Source organism: Microtus oregoni, unplaced genomic scaffold, assembly GCF_018167655.1.
Source record: "Microtus oregoni isolate MIOR12 unplaced genomic scaffold, Mior012 000083F_ref0000379, whole genome shotgun sequence".
Classification (NCBI taxonomy): domain Eukaryota; kingdom Metazoa; phylum Chordata; class Mammalia; order Rodentia; family Cricetidae; genus Microtus; species Microtus oregoni.
Genome location: NW_024544543.1, coordinates 257,479 through 277,082, shown reverse-complemented (window position 1 = coordinate 277,082; position 19,604 = coordinate 257,479). Strand labels below are relative to the sequence as shown.

Genomic DNA, 19,604 nt, shown 5'->3' with positions numbered 1-19,604 from the left:
TGGATGGTCATGAGCTTGGCAAAGATATTGTATGTTCAACCAAGTACTTGTTTCAGTGGATAGTTTTTCTTGTTATCATCTCTTCTTCCCTAAGTGGCAAGGTGTGCACGGTCTTCTGGGCTCCAAACCTTGCAGGTACTGTTTGCTCACGGCCCTCTCCTCTACCCAGGACTGTAGATGAGTCTAACACCATGGCTCAAGGCTTCCTCTCGGGGGACCTTCCTGACAAAGGCTTGCACTCCCTCTGGAGTTAGGCTTCACTGGTTCCATCCACGTTGAAGTTTTCCAAACAAGACTATGTTTGAATAAACCTCAGATGTGAAGGCCTCTTACCAATAGAAGGATGGATCACCTGAGACCACAAAGCAGTGTCCCCAGACGCCTTATCCACACCCAGATGTCTCCAGGTTATATCACCCTTTGGCACAATCTGTAGAGTGTCCAGTAGCTCCTTCCCTTTTCCATCATGAGGATAACAGGTTTCACCTGCTATAATCCAGCACCATCCCACAGAGGCAGGAGAGCATAAGCACATGCAAGGACAGGAACTGTGGCACGTTAGGTGAAATATGATAGGCTTTCTCATATCAGCAAGCATGAAAGCCTCAGTAGGCTTGCTCTGTTCTCCAGATGATCCAACTAAACATATCTGTTTATTTTTCCTTTTAACACAGGGTTTCATGGAAGCCAAGCTGGCCTCAGACTCCCTGTGCCACTGCGGATGACCTTGTACTTTTCTGATCCTTCTGCCTGCACTTACCAAGCTCGGAGACCACATCAGGTGCCATCACATTCACACTATGCAGTGCTAGGGATTAAACTGGGATTTGTGTATGGTAAGGGAGCCACCTCCCTAGCTCCAAATCACATCTTTTATTAGATCAAAACAATGTCCTTTATGTGGGCTTCAGCACCACATGAAAGACTGCAATTCCTAAGTGTTCCTAGACATATGGACATGACATGGAAGAGACTTAAGCATCCTCATATGGAGGACGTGATGATCTTTTTTCATTCTGAGGTAAGAAATGTTTGGTTAGAGCTGGGGTCCATAAGTGAGCCAAGATCTTTGAACTTCACAGGCAAAGGGGCTTATCTCCGCATCCCAGATAAACATCTAAGAATCATTAACATATTTCAGAGTTCAGTTGAGTAAAAAAGATTACAAACCATCCAAAGTGATATTCAATGCATTAATGTGATGCACATTTTGCAACGCTAACGATGCTTCATAGAACCCGGCTTACCTCGATCCCTTCTTTGTTTAAGGCATACTCATCAAAGTTCAAAATGGCTATCTTGATAGTCCTGGGAGGGGGCAGCACTGTCAGACCGATGTTGATGGCGTTGCTCCTCTTGGAATCCAGAACGATGATCTCCTGCCTTTTACCATCTGCAGCTGTTTTCTTTGTGATAAAACAAGGAAAGTCAAAAGATTAGTGTATCATCCTGGGTCCTTCCTGGGTTTCATTACTAAAAGCAGACACACTCCTTATTTCAAAGAGAAAGCAAATGGCCCAAATTCAGCTCGGGGAAGAACTGGCTGCCACTCAGCATAGGAAGAGAATGGGGAAGTGGAAGATCAAGGCTCAGGCACTTAATTGCCTCCAATGGAACTTTACAAGCCTTTACATTACAAAATAAAATTGATTTTCTTTCAATAGGAAAAACATTTTGTGCAAGAACAAAACCTGTTTTCCCCCACCATTTTAGAGTTCCTTTCTTGCGTGCTGTGAAGCATTTGGATGCGTCTTGTTGGCTCAGTGTGTGCAGTGTGCCCATAACAGTAAATAAACACAGGGGCTGAGGGGACAGGGAGGACATCCTCTTTGTGTGGCTGCTGTGTCATTTTAGTCCTCGGGTCCCTGGATCTCCCCAGGGCATCGTTTACTACCCAAATGTCCTGCACCCCTCACAGCAGAGTGTGCCCATCTTTCCTGTCCATGTGACCATCATACAGCTATCCACTGGAGGGTGGAGGAGGAAAGAAAGGGCCTGTGCAGAAGAAGAGGTATGAGTGGTAAGTAGGAACAGGCCAAAGAGGACGGCAGAGAAGCAGAGGTGTCCTAGCAGCCTTGTAAAACCCTCTGATGGGGCTTTCCTGATGGCATGGGTGCTCTTCAGAGGCACGCCCTGGGCCTACCTCAAGATGATGGCTAGCATAGGGCTGGAACTCTATGTGCCTTTCAAACTCAATGTTTGTATCCCTTCTCCAAACATACGTTGGCCCCATGATAGCCAAAAAGGTAGAATCTAGTATCAAAGGTCGCAGGCTTGGGAGGGAATTAGGCTTAGGTAAGGTGGTAAGAATGGAATCTTGACAATGGGATTGGTGTTCTTCTTATGGGAACACAGCAAGAAGGACGACATCTTAAAGTCAGGAAGAAAGCAGAATTAACCTGGCTAGCATCTTGATCTTCAACTCCACAGTCTCAGGAACTGTAAGAAATGAATTCCTGTTGTTTAAACCACTGAGTATATAGTATTTAAAATATTTTTATATTTAGTTATTTCATGGGTATTAATGGTATACATATATGTATGTGTAGTGTGTGTATACATATATGTATGTGTAGTGTGTGTAAGCCTGGTGCCTGTGGAGTTAAAAGGGTGTCAAATCCCCTGGAACTGGAGGTATGATGGTTGTGAGCTGCCATGTAGGTGCTGGGAATTGAACTTGACTCATCTGGAAGAGCAACAAAAGGAACCATCTCTCCAGCCTGGGGTATGGTATTTTATCATGACTGTCCTGACAGATAATCACAGACTGTGACACAAGCAGTCTCCACTTTCTCCTTCAGATGTCAGGAAGTCATATGTAGGTGGCAATGGAGGGACGTGGGAGGAGACTGGTCCAACGAGCCTCGACAACTGCTCAGGTTCCCTTGGTGGAAAGGCATCTGGGAAGTTGGGACCCTCTGAGGGTGGCAAAGATGAAGGTCGGGGGGTTCTCTTAAAGAAAACGCAGCCAGTGATGGTGGGCGCTGCTCACTAAGCAAGGATGCCAACGGCAGGGCAGCTGCTGTGTCTAGAAAAGGCCAGGTCTGTAAGCAGTGACTCTCCAACTGCGCCTTTACGGTCTCTGGGGTTCTGCCAGGCTCCAGGGAGAAAGCAAGCAAAAAAGATACCCTTGTGTTCAGGCTGAGAGCTGTCAGTGATGAGGCTAGATGAGACTATGTCCTGAAAGACCTCCCAGGCCAGCCTGGGGAGGAACTCTGACCACACCTGCAGACAAGTGCCCTCTGGACTGCCCCTTTGAAGCTGCCTGAGCCCAGGGGCAGATGAGCCACTCAACGGGGACAACAGCAGAGCTGTGGTCTAAAAGGAGAATCAGATCATGGCTCTACAGACCCTCCCAGGTCCTCAAACTTAACTGCTACTTTAGGTCCTTAAATATGTGTTTGGGAATCAACGCATGTAGATTTCCTCATGAAGTAAGTGACTGAGACCATCCCAGCCTGGGGAAGAGGCGGTGGGAACATACATCATCTTATCAGTTCTGTGCTATTAGAGAACCCTGACCAATACGACCTCTCTCAAAGGAATAATAATTCTATCAAAATTCTATTAAGATTTGTTTTGAGATTTTAAAAATCCATTCTAAAGTTAATAAAAGACCATAATCATTTCAAGCTCAACAATATATCTTACAATTCTTTTATATTTATTTATCTGTCTAGCTATTTTGCCTGTGTGTATACATTTTACCACGTGTATTGTATTCTTGGTGTCAGAGAAGGCACTGAATTCCCTGGAAGTGAAGTTATGGATGGTTGTGAGCTACCAAGTAGGTGCTAGGAACTGAACCCAGGTCCTCTGAGAGAGCAGCAAGTGCTCTTAACTGCTGAGCCATCTCTCCAGCCACCAATATTCTTTTGTCAAGCACTAATAATCTCTTTCTGAATGGCCATGGAGCTTTATGCACTACTGAGCCAGTCAGCCGGTGTGCTGAGATAGCGGGACTGAAAGAGCTGTGCGGTACAATGGTACGGAAAGGCTCATACAGCACAGCCCCAGTCATCCTCGCCAAGACTGAAATCCCTGAACCAAAACCTAACGTGAAAGAATGGCAGCTAGCCTGTAACCAAAACAAGAAACAAAGTCAGGTTGAACACGGCAAGTGAGCAGCAGCATGACTGTGGAGGATCCACTGAGGTCTACTGTTAAGTTGGGAGCGTAGCTCCCAGCCCCTGGCATCCATCCCAGCCTCCAGGCCTTGAAGTTGCTTTGGTCTGGACTCCAAATCCCAGCAGGCCAGTTCCTGACCCCTCCCTGGGAAGGGTCAGGACCACTCCCAGAGGGTATTTAAATGGGCTCCCAGAGGAGAAACTGGTGGTTCTGGTTTTGCATGGGCTCCCTGCTTTCCTGTCTCCCCGCCATGTACTTGGCCACGCACGAGTGTCATTCTTAATAAAACGATGGGCATTTTGATTTGGTTTGATTTGACCTAATTTGATTTCTTGTGCCAGTGGAGCCACCTCTCTTCTTATTTTTTACTTAACATCTTCCTTCTGAGGAAAAGGTCAAGGAGAAAGCAAGCACAGAGGCACAGTGAAAAGGACGAGGCCACACCTAAGGAGACCCTGCCTTCCTGACTGCTATATGGCAGATGCCCATCTCTGCTGACGGCTGTCTCAAGACATCAGTGGACAGTGAGATCAACGCTTGAACACTGCACGAGAGGTTTAGAGACCAGTCTAATTCTCCAGCAGTCCGTTCTGTTTGTTCTGATTTGGTTTAACTGATAAGATTTCTCTAGGTAGTCTCAACTTACTCTGCAGCCCAAGCTGTTCTCTAACCCATGGCCCTTTTCTCTCAGTCAACCTCCTGGCATCTGGGATAACAGATTTTGGGCACTAAGAGTCTCTTTTCCAATTGGCTGCTTGCCTTTACAGATGTATTTACTGTCCCTCTTTGCTATCTCTTTTGGGTGTCTAGTTCTCAAATGAGAACTTTTCATGTCCGAGTGTGAAAAGAGCATCCCCCCCATCCCCGGAGGACCAGGAGGCCTCCAATGCTGTTCTAGGCCACAGGAAGGATGGTTTCAGCCTTAGTCCTTCATCAAAGATGGAAGACAGCCAACCTCTACCCTCCTCTTCAGCAAGTGTCAAGAATGGTCAGGGTGGCAGGAATGCTGGAGCAGAAAGTACCTGTTGCCCAGGCTCCAGGCATAGAGGTCTCAACTACAGTGACAAGACGTGAAAACAGGGCTATCTCTAGGGTGCATCTGCTTCTGCATAGCAGGCGTGCGGCCCTGTGAGGGAAACAGCTGCGGGGCAGTGTTGGAACATGCTACTTTCCCAAGTGTGTCCACCGAAGGGTTCAAGGGAGAAGGCAGTTTGTTTATTTCAGAAGGGAGAGACCTTGAAAAGTCTCTAGGCTGTTTTAGCTCCAGAAAGCCTATTAAGGCAAGGTCCTCCCTTGAGAACCTCCATCTCCTCTTACCACCCCGCCCCCAGGACGGTCTCTGGAGACCTGCCTCAGGCCTAGAGGCCCTGCAGGGCTTGTTGTTCATTTGTTTTGCTCTTGACCAGAAACCCTGCAGGGAAAGGGTGAGATGTCAAACATGCCAAGATGGATGAGAGAGAATCAGAGGGTCTCCTGTATGTCCAGGGGAACAGAGACCTCAGAGAGAAGAGACGGGAAGGAACACAGGAGGGCAATACAACATTTTCTCTCAAGCTGTCCCAGAGAGGTGAGGGTCCAGTGTATAAGAAGACGAAACTGAATGTCTTTAGGATGAGGTTTCAACAGACAGCACTAGTGCAAAGGAGTTATAGGACCTCTGGGAAGCAAAGGAGGCAGCCACCTGAGCAGAGACTGATCACTGCTGAAGCTCAGGGCACAGACTATGAGCCAGGGGAGACAGCTGTTCACTGCAGCCCTAGGGGGTGGCTGGCTACCTGGGCTAGGGGTCCACCTCCTAGAGCCAGAGGCCTGCACATCTGCTTCCCAGAGAGTAAAAAGTCACATAAGGTAATGTAAATATTGACTGGAGTAGCTAAGCCATGCTAGGCTTAGCCGAAAAGGGCGCTCGCTGCAGAGACAGATGGCTGATGCTTCCTGGGCTAGAGATGTAGAATCTGGGCTTAAGAGCAGGTCAGTCCGTTATCCCTAAAAGCCAATGTTTTGAAGCTGCAGATAAGGACTCAACTCGACTCTGAACGGTTATGGGGGTATGAGGCCACATGCAAGTGTGATTGCACCCTGATTTCAGTCAACATTCCAGGGAAAGGAAAAGGCTCTAACTTCCCCTCTGAGTCATTCAGCTTTGGAAAACAGAAGGATGAAGATTCAGGTAGCAGGGAGAAAAGTCAGAAAGACATTTAAACAGTAAACAGCTTTCATTACGCCTAAAGTTTGTTAACATGCTGACACAACAGGTTACTTCTTTGACTTTGTCCCCCCTTTGCTGGGGATAGAACCCAGGGCCTTGCATACATTAGGCAACCACTGTACTACTGAGCTATGTCTTGAGCTCACCCTCTTGAATTTTTAAAGAGTCATTTTATTAGGAACAGAGGATCAAAATGTTTAAAAAATGAACGCTGAACACACTGAACTTGTCACCCCAGAGGTGCGATTGAAAATAGAAACTCGTCTAGGGACATGATGCATTTGGAGAACTCCCTGAGTCTTGAAGAATGTCTCTGGGTCTGAGAGCACTTCCATGAAAGGCAACTGGCCTCTGCGCGAGCAGCTTGGCAGCAGCGCTGGAGACCCCGGGTCTGGGTCTGGTTCAGCATGGCCATTCTAGAAATGGTAAATCATGCCTCCCGACTCCCTGCTCACCCGCCAAGAATGACACCACAACATATTTTCAAAACTCTCCCTTGAGAAACTGACAGCTACAAGGTTACAAGGTGCAACGATACAGATGTCACAAGGAAGAGAAGGCTAGAATTTTCCCAGTCTTTCTGCAAGAACAATAAAGAAATACACAGCAGAGCTTTCCAGCAAAAAATAAAAAAAATAAAAATAAAAACAAATGAAAACCTAAGTCTACATTAAGGCAAAAAAAAAAAAAGCCCTCATTAGTTAAGAGTAAGATTTTTAGTTGGCATGGTGGTGCGTGCCTTTAACCCCAGTAGGTAGGAGGCTGACACAGGGCAATTGTTTTGAGTTTGAATCCAGTAAGGAATTATAAGACTGTCTTAAAAAAAAAAATAACGGGAGGGTGAAAGAAAAGAGTTCTTTCCATTCCAGAACAGGCTTGCCTTATTATTAAGGGGAAAGTATTATTTCCCCATACTTTGGAGCCTCCGATGGCTGAGGCCAACGGCTAAACAACAAGATAATCTGTGCTTTCCGATCACTGAAAGCAGAGGGAGCACACAGACTCAGTTACTAACTGTGGTAGCACCACAGGAGGAAAACGTTGTGTTTCTAATCTCTAGGTAGAATTTGGGGTTCCTGTTGTTGACATTAAGAACATAACGAACTTCTTTGTATTCCAAATATGAAGCATGGAGACTTTTTTTACTTCTCTGGGAAGAGGCCAGATCGGGGCAGGAGGCCATGCTCAAAGGCCACGTTAAAGCAGGGGCTTACAACTGTGGGCCTACTCCATAATCTCTGCGGCATTTACAAATCATCTAGCCTAGACCTGTAATCCCAACATAAACAGGAAGGTCAACTACAAAGTTGAAGCCAGCCTGGTCTACACAGTAAATTCCAGGCCTGCCAGGGCTACACGTGTGAGTGGGGGGGGGGGGGCGCAAAACAAGCAGAATCACCCAGGCTGAGGCTTATACCTTGGCCAATTAAATCTCTATCTCTCTATTTCTTTAAAAATTCTGATAGTAGTTTCTGATATACTAAGAAACTTCAGGGCAAACGGTAGTTTCAATGTGAATGCCAGGCATTTATTTGAGTACTTGGTTTTGTTAGTGGTACTGCTTGGGTTCGTTTAGGAGGCGTGGCCTTAAGAGGAGGCTTGTCGCTGGGGCTAACCATTTCCAGCTTGCTCTCTGCTTTGTGTTTGCAGCTCAAGCCCTCAGCTTCTTGTCCCTGCTTCCTTATCTTTGCTCTGCCATCATGGACTCTGACTCTCTGGAACTGGAAGCCCAAATAAATTCTCTATTCTATGGTTTGTTTTGATCATGGTATCTTAATAGAAATGTACCTACTACACAGAACCAAGCAAACTTCTCTAGTTCCATCTGGAGACCCTGCCCCAAATAAGCCCAAGAAACCACCGTGTCCTCAAAGGCAAAAACGGGTCCTCTCCTTGCCTAGTTTTTGCTTTCTCCAAACTTGCCTTGGTCTGGTAGTTAGTTGGGGTATGAAGAAGGTGTCCTTTGAGAGTATCCGGGGTCTTCCAGCCCCTGATTGGACAACAGAATTGGTAAGGACATTTCACAGGGTTCCTCATGTCGAGTCCAGACGCTTTGGGGACTCTACCTGACATAGTTCTCTGGAATCATTTGCACATCCACCACCACATCCCAGAGCAGCAGCAAGAATACGGCATGGTAAGGCTTCACCCAGGGCTCGTGTCGCCACACAACACAATGAGCAGCATGCTCTGAAGAGCTCCGTGAACACATTTGCTGCCAAGTCAGCAAAGTGGGCTCTGTTCCACAAACTAGTAAAGAAACCAGGAAGGAAAGGCATCTTTTGCTCTCCTCGTGTTCATTAAGTGGTTCCCCCCCCCCCCCCCCCCCCCCGGCACTGGCTCTCACACGTGAATCTGGGCTGGGGGTGACTGGCTAATCACAGCCATGCCCTACTGCTTTGGTCTGGTGTCAGCTTTCCAACAGAAACTAAAAGCACTTTCCTTTGTTTCGCATTATCTTGTGGAGTCAATTTCATTTTGCTGTAGACCGTTGTTTGTAATGAGAACCTTCTCCTGCGCCAGGGTTCGGAAGTGCCTGTTTACAGCTGTGCTGCACGGAAATCTCAGTCAGCGATCAAAACCAGACGTGGAATCCGGTTAGATCGGAATTAGCAACATATACACACGGGATCCACCTCTCCAGCGTGATGTCTAATATTAATTTGCATTCTCATTTCTTGTAACATTTTGAAAATTAGCTCCTGCTCAGATTTCCTTTTCTTTTTGAAGATAATCAAACAAGCACTAACACACAAACACACACCCAAAGGTATATGCTCCTGAGTCTCATTGCAGAACATTCTGGAAGCAATTTAATAAATGTTTCAGTTTAGTTGTCCCTTGGTGTCCCTAGGGGATTCGTTACAGGACCACCAGAGAGTACAATAATTCTCAACTGCCTCACATGAAATGGATTTTTACATATTTTGTATATAACCCTTGAAACCCTCTAGAGTGCTCTAAATCGTCTCTGGATTATTAATAGTACCTATCACGATGCATATGCCACGTACTAGCTGTTGTATTGTTTTAGAAATAATGACGAGGAAACATTCTGTAAATGTTCAGCAAAGTTGCACATTTTTAAAAATGGGCTCCATCTGCAGCTCATGTGATCTTAAGATGTTGGACCCGCCAGTGTGGGTGACTATTGTCCTAGGTCCCCACTTTACCAAACCTAAACACACATTTGGCCACTAGCAAGGCCTTTCCGTATTTTCAGAGGTGGTCCCTACTACACGTAAGAACACACTCAGGGTTAGAGAAAGGACAGAAGCCAGTGTCTTTTCACTGACCAGATCAGCCACAGTGAAACCAAGAGAGGAGGGGGATGGGTGAAGCAACAGACTCATTGGAAGTCTTCTCGTGGAAACTTAAGCTCACCGCAAGGGAAGTAAAACATGGCTTCACTACCAACCTGCTGTCCTTTTCCTTCTCTGTCCTGAGGCCACGGGCAGCCTCCCCCCAACAACCTCCAGGGTACGAACAACTTCCAGGATGCCAGCAGCAGAGCTAGCCAAATGAGCACAGGAGGAGGAGGCCAGTTCATTAGTGGATCCGGCACAGTGCATGAGGTGGGTCATAAGAATACTTGACAACTGCAGGCTGCCAGCTAACGCTCAGCTGGCCTTCTCCACAAGGCCAGGTTGACTGTACGAAGTGGGAGAGGACATGTGGGCACTCAAGTGCTATGTGATATCAGCCTGAAGAGGTCAGGACATGGGTACATTGAGAGTAGATGTTTAAGATTTCATCCCCAAGTGACATGTTCTGGAAAGAACAAGGTCTAGGCCTGCTTAAACCAAAAGAACTGGACTGATGAGCTTATATTAAAGCTTAGGAATTGACTTTTAAAGTAAAGAAGCTTTAATTCTGACTTAAGGAGGCTTCTGAGGCAAGAAATAATTAAAAGTCACACCTTCTCCAAACCTGGGGAAACAGACATGGGGATGAACACCAGTGGCAAAGGGTGGCAAGGAGTTTAAGAATCTCCACATGGACTTAAAAGAAGACTGACCAATGACTAGCCCCCTGCTGGTCCCTCAGCATCACCCAACAGCCATGGCATCTCCATAGAAACACATGCACACACACACACACACACACACACACACACACACACGCGTGCGCGCGCGCGCACACACACACACACACACACACACACACACACACGCACGCACACACGCACGCACGCAAACCCTGAGGTTGCTACCTTGTCTTGTCTTCAGAACTGGTACCTGACTCTTAAGTCTGAGAGGCCAACTCAGCTCACATTTATATGACAAATGGCTGAATCGACCTGGGACTACAATTGACTCACAGTGACAAGCCCTTACTTATCTTTTCCACTGCAGGTGTCCAACCTGTAGCTCAGAATAGCTATGAATCTGGCTCAGCATAAAATCAAAAATGTTACTTAAAACATTAAAAACTTTTGCAATTGTTCGGGTGACTCAGTTGCACGGTTCTTGGGCATACGCTTTCTCGATGACACCATGCTGCGCCTGTCTACATTAGACTTTAGAGAGTACTTTCTCATACCCCAAATTCCTAAGAGAAGGTAGCTTCTAGCCTGTTTTTAATGTTCTCTATACCCTGACTCACACATTTTGTGGGCTGAGATACAAAATGGAGGCATTATTGAAGCACTTCCCTGTGGGAAATACGATCCATTGTGCAATTTCTATATCAGAATTTGCTGACCATGGTGTTATGTCCAATCATTTTATTATGCTCCCCATGAATAATTGTATATAAAACCAGCATTAACAATACTGCAACAGTAATGCCTGCAGGTTCTCATGAACTCATAGAAAATAAGATTCAGTATGTCGGCTCGGAGAATTATCCAAAGAGACTAAATTATCATCTCTAAAAATCACTGAGTGGCTACAGCTAAGTTTAAAGTGCTTCTATGATCCCGAACTTGAGGTGACATTATATGAGTACATTCAGTGCACCCAGTAAGCAAAGAGGTTCAGTTCCTCAGGAGAGCACTGATATTGCTCCTGGGCTACAGGGCCATCCATAATTAGCCATTTTGCTTTTTTCATGGGTAATCTGGTGTGCTACTGTGCATTTTTGATGTACCATAGATCCAAGGAATACTATCAGAAAAGTTAGACTTCTTATCCCAATGGACTGCTTACCAAACAGTTAAAGCAGCGCAAACGAGCATGCTTCATCAAGAACCAACCTGTCCAGCTCTTCTCCTCTGCTAATCAAGAACATGCCAGGGCCCAGCCTACCTTGGTGACAGACAGCTCCTTAGACTTGGACTCAAACAGGTGCTCTAGTCTGGAAGTGTCCACCTTGATGGGTTCCAGTTTTGACCACAGGAATTCCCTGCATCGGCGATTGTTCTTATTCGGCCACTCAAAGGGCCGGACTTCATTCCAGAATAGCCGGATAGTCTTCTTTTTCTTGGTGAATGCTGGCTGACCCCTGGGTACCTGGGACCACCCTAAGCCCTGAGGAGTGCTGAACACAGGAGAAGCCAATAAATTACCGGGGACTGGTGGGGGAGGCACAGTGTCCAACAGCGGCGGAGGGGGTGGGGGTGGCAAACCCAGAAAGGTGGGAGGGGGTGGAGGGGGTGGCCCTGGGGCTTCACGGGGGCCAAGGTCCACATCTAGAACATCGATGTCGTCTTCCTCCCCCAGATCAGTGAAATCCATGTCTTGGATCCTGAGCTCCCTCGGATTGGCCATCAGCTGGTCCCAGATGTAGTCAGACTCAGTCTTCAGTTGCGTAGGGGTCGTGTCTGGGACCTTGTCCTGAGACTCTGCCTCGGGAGACGTGGACCCTCTCCCCAGGTCCCCACTGTTGAATTTCTCAGCAAAGGCCTTTACACTGCCCCGGTTGTCCAAGCAGCCAATGTCCACTCTCTTGATGCTCTCCTCTGGGGCCTGAGAGTTGGCCTGCAGGGTGGATATCCTGGTGGCGAGACTGGCCACTGCCTCCACCTCCTGCACAGCCCTCCCAGGTTCGCCATCATCCTTCTCCTCACCATCCGTGGACTTTCGGTTATGGGCATACAGCATGTCCAGCATGAACCTTTTGCTGGTAAGGATGTCGCCACACTGCCCATTCACACCCACATCCTGAAGGCTGGTGGACCATAGACCTGAAAGGACATGGGAAGGAAGAGATAAGAAAGAGGGCAGGGCCTCCATTCCACAAGAAAACCAGTTATGCATGAAAACAGGTGAACACACAGGAGCAACTCTGAAGAAAACGCGAGAAAAACAAGGTAATCAAAGCAGATGTTCACAGCCGAGGACTCACTCCGGGTCTCCAGACTCTTCCAAATGCATGCACTCCTGGTTTCCGCCTGCACTATGTAACTTCCTCCCTTTCTTCTGCTGTGGCAGGAAGGCAGAATCTACCTCCACCATGGCTAAGAGATGTCCGTCCTATCTAGACGAGGGAAGGCAGGAAGTACCCGCCTGGTCCAAGGCAACTAAGCGCTAGAAGGACATCTCTTCCCTGGCTCTACACAAGGCCATCAGTTCAAGCTCACAGTCTCATCTCTAGAGGACTTAATGCTACTTCCTCCAAAATGCTTCCCCACGGCCCCTCTTTCCCTTCACTTGCCTGTACAGCTCATCCTCTGAGTTGTCTTGCTTCTATAGTTTACCAGTTTAACAGATGAGGTCCGAAGGGGTCTGCCATTCAACCTCCAGCCTCCTACCTGCATGTGAACTCAGTCACAGCCTTTCTCTCGTGACAGTCCACAACTGTCCCTTAGTACGACTCTTATGTATTAGGACAGCACTGGGGTAATTCTCTGCCCTGCTTCTTCCATGACCCTCTCATCAGTGTTTCCTGCCCCTCCCACTAGGTCCTTTCTGCCCCTCCCACTAGGTCCTTTCAGCCCCTCCCACTAGGTCCTTTCTGCCCCTCCCACTAGGTCCTATCTGCCCTTCCCAGGAGGTCCTTCCTTTCTGCCCCTCCCACTAGCTGGTCTTTCCTGCTCCTCCCACTAGGTGGTCTTTTCAGCCCCTCCTACTAGGTCCTATCTGCCCCTCCCAGGAGATCCTTCCTGCTCCTCCCACTAGGTCCTTTCCACCCCTCCCATCCCATAGAATTTTCCTTTGGCATTGATATTAATCATTTTTTTCCCATCTTACAACCTCTCTTGACTCCTCTTACATCTCCACCACTCTCCCAACTTTTGATCCTTTCCTTTAAGATAATGTTGCTTCTAAACACTGTTTTACTCACTCTGCTCCATCTGCTTTGTGATCCTTCCCAGGCAGTGCATCCAGGCATCCTGCTGATAAACCTTCCTGCCTGCCACAGCCAGAAGCTAGCCTTGCTCCCCACGCCCCTCTCTTGCTCAATCCCAGCTCAAACTAGCATGGCTCTCCTTGCAAACAGGGATACTGCTTTGATAGCAGATAAGCCGCCGGTCTTTCCCAAGAGATGGTCACATTCTTTCTCCATTGTTTGGGAAATGCTGACTTCTCTTATTATGATAACAGGGTGGTTAGTTTTTAAAAAGTTGGTCTTCTTGCTTATTTCTTTACTCATTTAAGTCTTGTGTATATTTGGGGTGTGTGTGGGGTGTATGTGTGTCTTTCTTGTTGGCTTCTTTTGGGGGGGGGTGAGTCTTTTGCTTGCCTGTTTCTTTTTTTAACGAGAAAGAGAAAGAAAGAGCAGGGAGTTGGTTGATTGAGGGGGTGGAGAGATCTGGGAGGAGTTGGGGGAGAGAAAAGCATGATGAGAGTATATTGTATACAAAATTTGCAATAAAAATGGTTTTGTATAGGATGCATACAATAGGTGAGTTTCTAAAAATCCACTGCTAATCTTTTAATGTAAACTAATGACTGAAATGTTAGGACTTAAATGTGTTGTTTTGTTAATTTATTCCTTTTGTTTTTCTTTCCTTGGTCTCCAGTTGGTTGCTTGAACATTGTTTTGTTTTGTTTTTTTAGTTCACCCTGTTTTAAATAGTGTTTTAAAGTAATGACTCTACATATTATTTTTAGTGGTTGTTCCATGTGTTACAATAAACACCCCTAAATTATTCCAGTCTACTAGTACTAGTTTAACAATATAAGTTACTCCATCCACCTTCTGTCAGATAGCATTGAGACTTTCATTTCAACCCCCAAGCTTCTTCTCAGTAACCTCTGGGAAGATTGTGTTCTGAGCACACAGCTAGGAAATAAGGGTTCACAGTGAGCAGGACAGATATCCCCAGCTCTCATCCAGCTGATCATCAAGTATCATATAGCAAAATATGATAAATATGTTCAGAGCTGAACACACAAAACAAGAAGAAAGGTGCCTGAAATGAGTTGGATCTCTTCCAAGCTTTACTTTGGGTGACTTCAAATTCACTTCTTAGTAACAGATACAATGGTGCTAAAAGTAGGATTTGGGGCATTTTAAATTGTCTCTAATTTTAATTGTCTTGGTGACTTTGAGGAATAGCAAAAGCTGTCATGACAGAGTGGCCTTGACTCGGCTGCTAAGGAGACTGTGAACACTGTGGAATTTCAGGAACAGTAAATTTCCACAGATCTTCCCAACCCTGGAGGGATGCAGAGGAGTCTCCAGGAACTCCAGTTTCTGCATCTATACACTTGGATCTCACTTGCTCTTTGTGCAAAATTAATAGTCGGTCTCTGGGAGCTCAGAGGTTCCATTTTTGCAGTTTTCCTTTTTTGGAAGAATGTTACATGCTCAGATCCAAGAAAGTTCTGTTCCCTGTTTTAGTTTTCCTAATCCAACTTGTTGATGTGTTTTAGGCTGCTGAGCCCAACTATGATGAATAACTCATAACGCTACTCATAATACACGAAAATCGGTTAGTACTAAAGCGACCCAGAACTTATCTTACCCCCTGACACTGTGATTGTAATTCTGTTAAACTTGAGTAGCACATCTAGTGTTTAGAAATAACTATAATACTATTTTGAGGAAACTAAATAGTACTTCTCAGCATATATGTATTCAAATAAACAAGCTCTTTAGTGCAATACGTTCTAAGATATACACTAATAGTCTTCGAGTCTTGTTACATCATAGTGATAAATCATTTGTAAAGTCAAATTCAGTAGCATGTTCTAACTGGGAAAAACATAGGCAGTAACTATTTTGACTAGGTCATTGATGGATCTGTTGGGAAAAAGAATAGTCTCATTCATTCACTAAATCTTCTGGGCTTCAGAGACTATAGTATCAATTCCTGGCTCATGGCACGGAATGGCAAGGGGAACCTTGGGATTTGAGTGTGGGCTCTGATGTGTGGTTAAAAGAAAGTCAGAGCATAGTCCGTGCCTTCACTAGTAAGGGATGCTATACTTTACCACAAGTCATGGATGAGAAAACCAAACCCAGTGCTGTCACTGGTAGTACGAATTACCCTCTGAACCAAGTTCTAAAGACCCAGTGAGGTCCTTCGTGGCCAGATACACAATCTAGCTTTCTTCTTGGTCCCTGACTGTAAAGATCTCAGTCATAAGCGAAAGGAATGGATTTCAGAGTGTAACACCAAAAAGACAGAGTAATATAAGGAAAACACATAGGTTACATTAAAGAGCGGGTCTAAGTACAATGTGTAACACTACACCTAAAGCCTGTATGTGCTGGTCCAGTTTGTCAAATTCTCCTCCATGCACTGTTAAGCATGCTGTTTGACAAGTACTCCATCAATTTCTTTGCTGAATCTATTTTGGTGGCAGTTTTATACACTTCCCTCCAACAAGTCTTCTAAGGGAACAGACAACATGACAACAGACCAATTGGGAACTGGAAAGGGCCACATTTGGTATCATCGGCCTTGAGACAGATCAAAGGAAACGAGTGGTTTCTTTTCCACATCTCAGTCCTCGGCACAGTTCTGACGTGTGAACCTCCTTCAGCACCTGTGGGAATGAGAGATCCCACAGCACGGGAGGAGGTCGCAGAGCCAGAACTCTGACTCGCTGTCACTGTGAGACAGGCGGCAGGTGAGAAGGGAGTGAGCCTTTCCCACCGGTCACCTTGGAGGCTAGCCTGTGGCCAGGTTATTGTCCAGCAGGACACCGGCATGTGGAGAAGGGGTTTCATTTACCTGTCGTCCTGTCCTCAGACAGTTTGCCTTCCTTCTCTTCCCTCTCCAAGGTGCTACTGGAGGACGAGATGCTGGAGGCCGAGCAGTTGTCCCTCTCGTTCACCTCCTCATTTTGCCTCTCTTTTTCACTCAGCGAGGCTCTCTCTTCAGGCTCCAGCTCCAGCGCCGGCTCTTCTTGGCTCTCTGCACCCTGGTGGGCAGAGGTTATGTCCCGGCTGGCTTCATCAGCACCCTGCCCAGCTTCTGCCTCCAGTTCAGGCTCGTGGTCCTTATCGCTCACTGATGAAGACAAGAGTAGAGATTATATCAACAAAAGATTTCTTTGGGGCGCAGGAGTCACACAAGAATTGGGTTGGATTCCACTGGGCAAGGTCTAAGAGTAGCCCCAAGACTCCTTGCGGTTACTGAGCTAATGTCTGCTTCTGTGACCAGGACTGCGCAGGTGGCGTGCGAGTCCACTCAGTGAACCTTAAAATGTGGAGGAGTCAGGCAAGCCAGCCCCAGCGAGGGGAGCCTCTGAAATTGGAGATGCCCAAACAGCAGCACAAAAGTACCAGCAGGCTTAGAAACCTGAGGACCCCACATGTACCACCGGCATTCCAGATGAAACGGGCCATGTGGTAGGAATACAGGTGGCTTCTGTAAGCTGACAGGACACCCTGGCTGGCAGCCAAAAATGAACAGGGACCTGGTCTACAAAGTCACACTGAGCAAACCTGGAAGATGTCTTCCCAGGTCTCCTGGAGATCAAGGCCCAGCTGACCCCACGACCCCAGCTGAGCCGAATTGGGAAACTACAAGACAATATGCAGGTACCATTTTCAATCAAACACAGAATGGAATGCACGGTCTTTGGGAGGGAAACAGCAGAACCCACACTAAACCAAGCTGACTAGCAAGCTGCAGCCCAAAGCTTTTTGACATTTAGGTGTAGGGGCATTGCATTTGAATTTTAATAAATAAAACTTGCCTGAGGTTCAGAAAAGTCAGTCACACTGGCCAGCCTTACAGACCAAGCCATAATAACACACACCTTTAATCACGGTAGCCATACTAGTTTGCCATACATGACTTTAATCCCAGAACTAAAGAGGATTATAAAACGGGAGGAGATAACTCTCAGTCACAGTCTTAGTCTGAGATTCTTGGAGACAGGATCACCGTTTCAGCCTGAGGTAGGTAAGAGCCAGTAAGTGGCTCTTTTGCTTTCCGGACCTTCAGGTTAGTTTTATTTATTAAAATACAGGTGAAATGCCAGTACATCTAAGGGTTAGCCCAGCAAGGCCAATCCCCCTTTGCTTACACACTGCTTACCCACGGTGTGAAGTTAGCCCTCAATTGCAAAAACTGCTTCACGGACTCATTTGGTGTCTCACCCTTGAGAAGCCCAGGCCTGCACTCTTGTCTACACAAATGTTCTTTTCATAGGTATCTTTCTTTCTTCTCCCTATGCTTAAAAATATTTCCCCTTTCTTAATAAGCTCCAACTTTGCTTATAAAAATACTTTTGAAGTAAGTATTGGGTTGGAAAGATAGCTTGATAAATAGGAGCACTTGTTGCTTTTGTAGAGGACCTGGTTCAAATTCCAGCACCCGCATGGTGGCTCACGCCATCTGAAAACCCAGTTTCAGGAGATCCAAGAGGCATGCATGCGGTGCACAAACATACATGCAGGCTAAATATTCATACACATAAAATAAAATAAATTAGCTTGCTTATAAGAAAAGCACTGGGTATGGTGGCTTATGTAATCCTGGTACCCCTGAGAATCTGTGGCTAGCAGGGCTACGCAGTGAGTTCCCCACCAGCACGGGCTACACAGTGAGACTCTGAAAACACAACAAAAACTGCAATAAAAGGGCCACTCGTGGGCAGAGGCCACGTAAACCTGTGGAGACTAGAAACGTGGTGCCAGTGCCAACGTAAAATGCCCGTTTCCAGCCACATGCTGCTCCAGGGTGCAGGGAAATGGCTGTCTGCCTCACACAGCTCTGAGCTTTGGACAAGTAACAAAATGACTGAAAATACAAAAACCTCCAGGCAAACACCATATGGATAGGCCAGATGAGGTCGGGTCCCTCCTGACAGCAACCCCCTGCATGAGGCTATAGTGCTAAAACTGCCAGTGTCTAGGGACACATGCACAGACAAACAGACACACAGACACACAGAGACATACACACATACACCACACCACTCAAGTTGATGAAGACCTTCAGGCAAGACTGAAAGAAACCTCTCCCTCCCTCTCCCTTCTCCCACCCCCTCTTTGGAACATATTGCTGCCTTCAGGGTGGGGGAGAGGTAGCCACAGGGTACTTAGGGTTGGCCTCTCAGCCTGTGGGTGAGCCAAGCTCTACCTTTACCACAGGAGGAAAAACGGCCTTCACTGGGCAGAGACTCAACCATCATCAGCTTCTTAGCAGGAGGAAAAACGGCCTTCACTGGGCAGAGACCCAACCATCATCAGCTTCTTAGCAGGAAGTCACTGTGCCAGGAGTCACTGGGGACAGCACCCCATCCCCGTCTGGTACCTGTGTTATGCTGGGATGGATCAAGGAGATGGGTAGGGGCAGGAAGGATGAGAAGGGCAGAGGAAGGGCAAGGGAAGAACTGTGGCCTTTTCTTACACTCTGGACACTTCCTAGCCACCAGAGAAACACCCTGTGTGGACCCCAGGGTCCTGTGTGGACCCCACAGTGGCCTTCAGGCATGAATTTGGGGTGGGATAGTGTGTTTCTTCCCCCTGCTTGATGGATGACCTGCCATATGTTTATCCCTGGGGTCTCTCACTTAGCACAGGAACCTGCTTTAGAGCCCAGAGGCTGTCCCAGACAGCCAACTTCCCAAGCAAAGATGTTAGGGCCGATAGCAGAAGGAAGCCAAAAAGCACAGCCCTTCGAGCTCACACACCTGAGAACAGGCATGCCTTGCACTGTCTCGTAAAGGCAAAGCTTAGGACATATCCTGGGAAAGACTCAGTATGGCCTCCCGAGAAGCCTGTTTTGGGGTGGAAGGATCTCGATGCTAATTCAACATCCAGTCTTTAGCAGAAAGAGACAAACCTCTGTGAGCTTTACACGCCAGGCCAAAAGGGAGCATGAGCAATGGTGGTGTCATGATGGGGCTGACAGAAAGCATATGTGGACATGCACACGCACTTCAGAATACCCACATCAAATGAAAATGTGTCTGCG

At 46.8% G+C, this 19,604-nt stretch overlaps 1 protein-coding gene across 1 annotated transcript in view; it reads right to left on the bottom strand.

The window, feature by feature from the left end:
* The window catches only part of LOC121441899 (FH1/FH2 domain-containing protein 3-like), a gene marked incomplete at its 5' end in the record, with an annotated part of 239,631 nt that overhangs the window by 31,444 nt on the left and 188,583 nt on the right, over nt 1-19,604 (bottom strand). Inside the window, 3 exons of the mRNA XM_041643264.1 lie at nt 1,248-1,406; nt 11,587-12,464; nt 16,407-16,685. Of these exons, the coding sequence (XP_041499198.1) occupies nt 1,248-1,406; nt 11,587-12,464; nt 16,407-16,685 (1,316 nt within the window). The remainder of the gene's footprint in view (nt 1-1,247; nt 1,407-11,586; nt 12,465-16,406; nt 16,686-19,604) is intronic.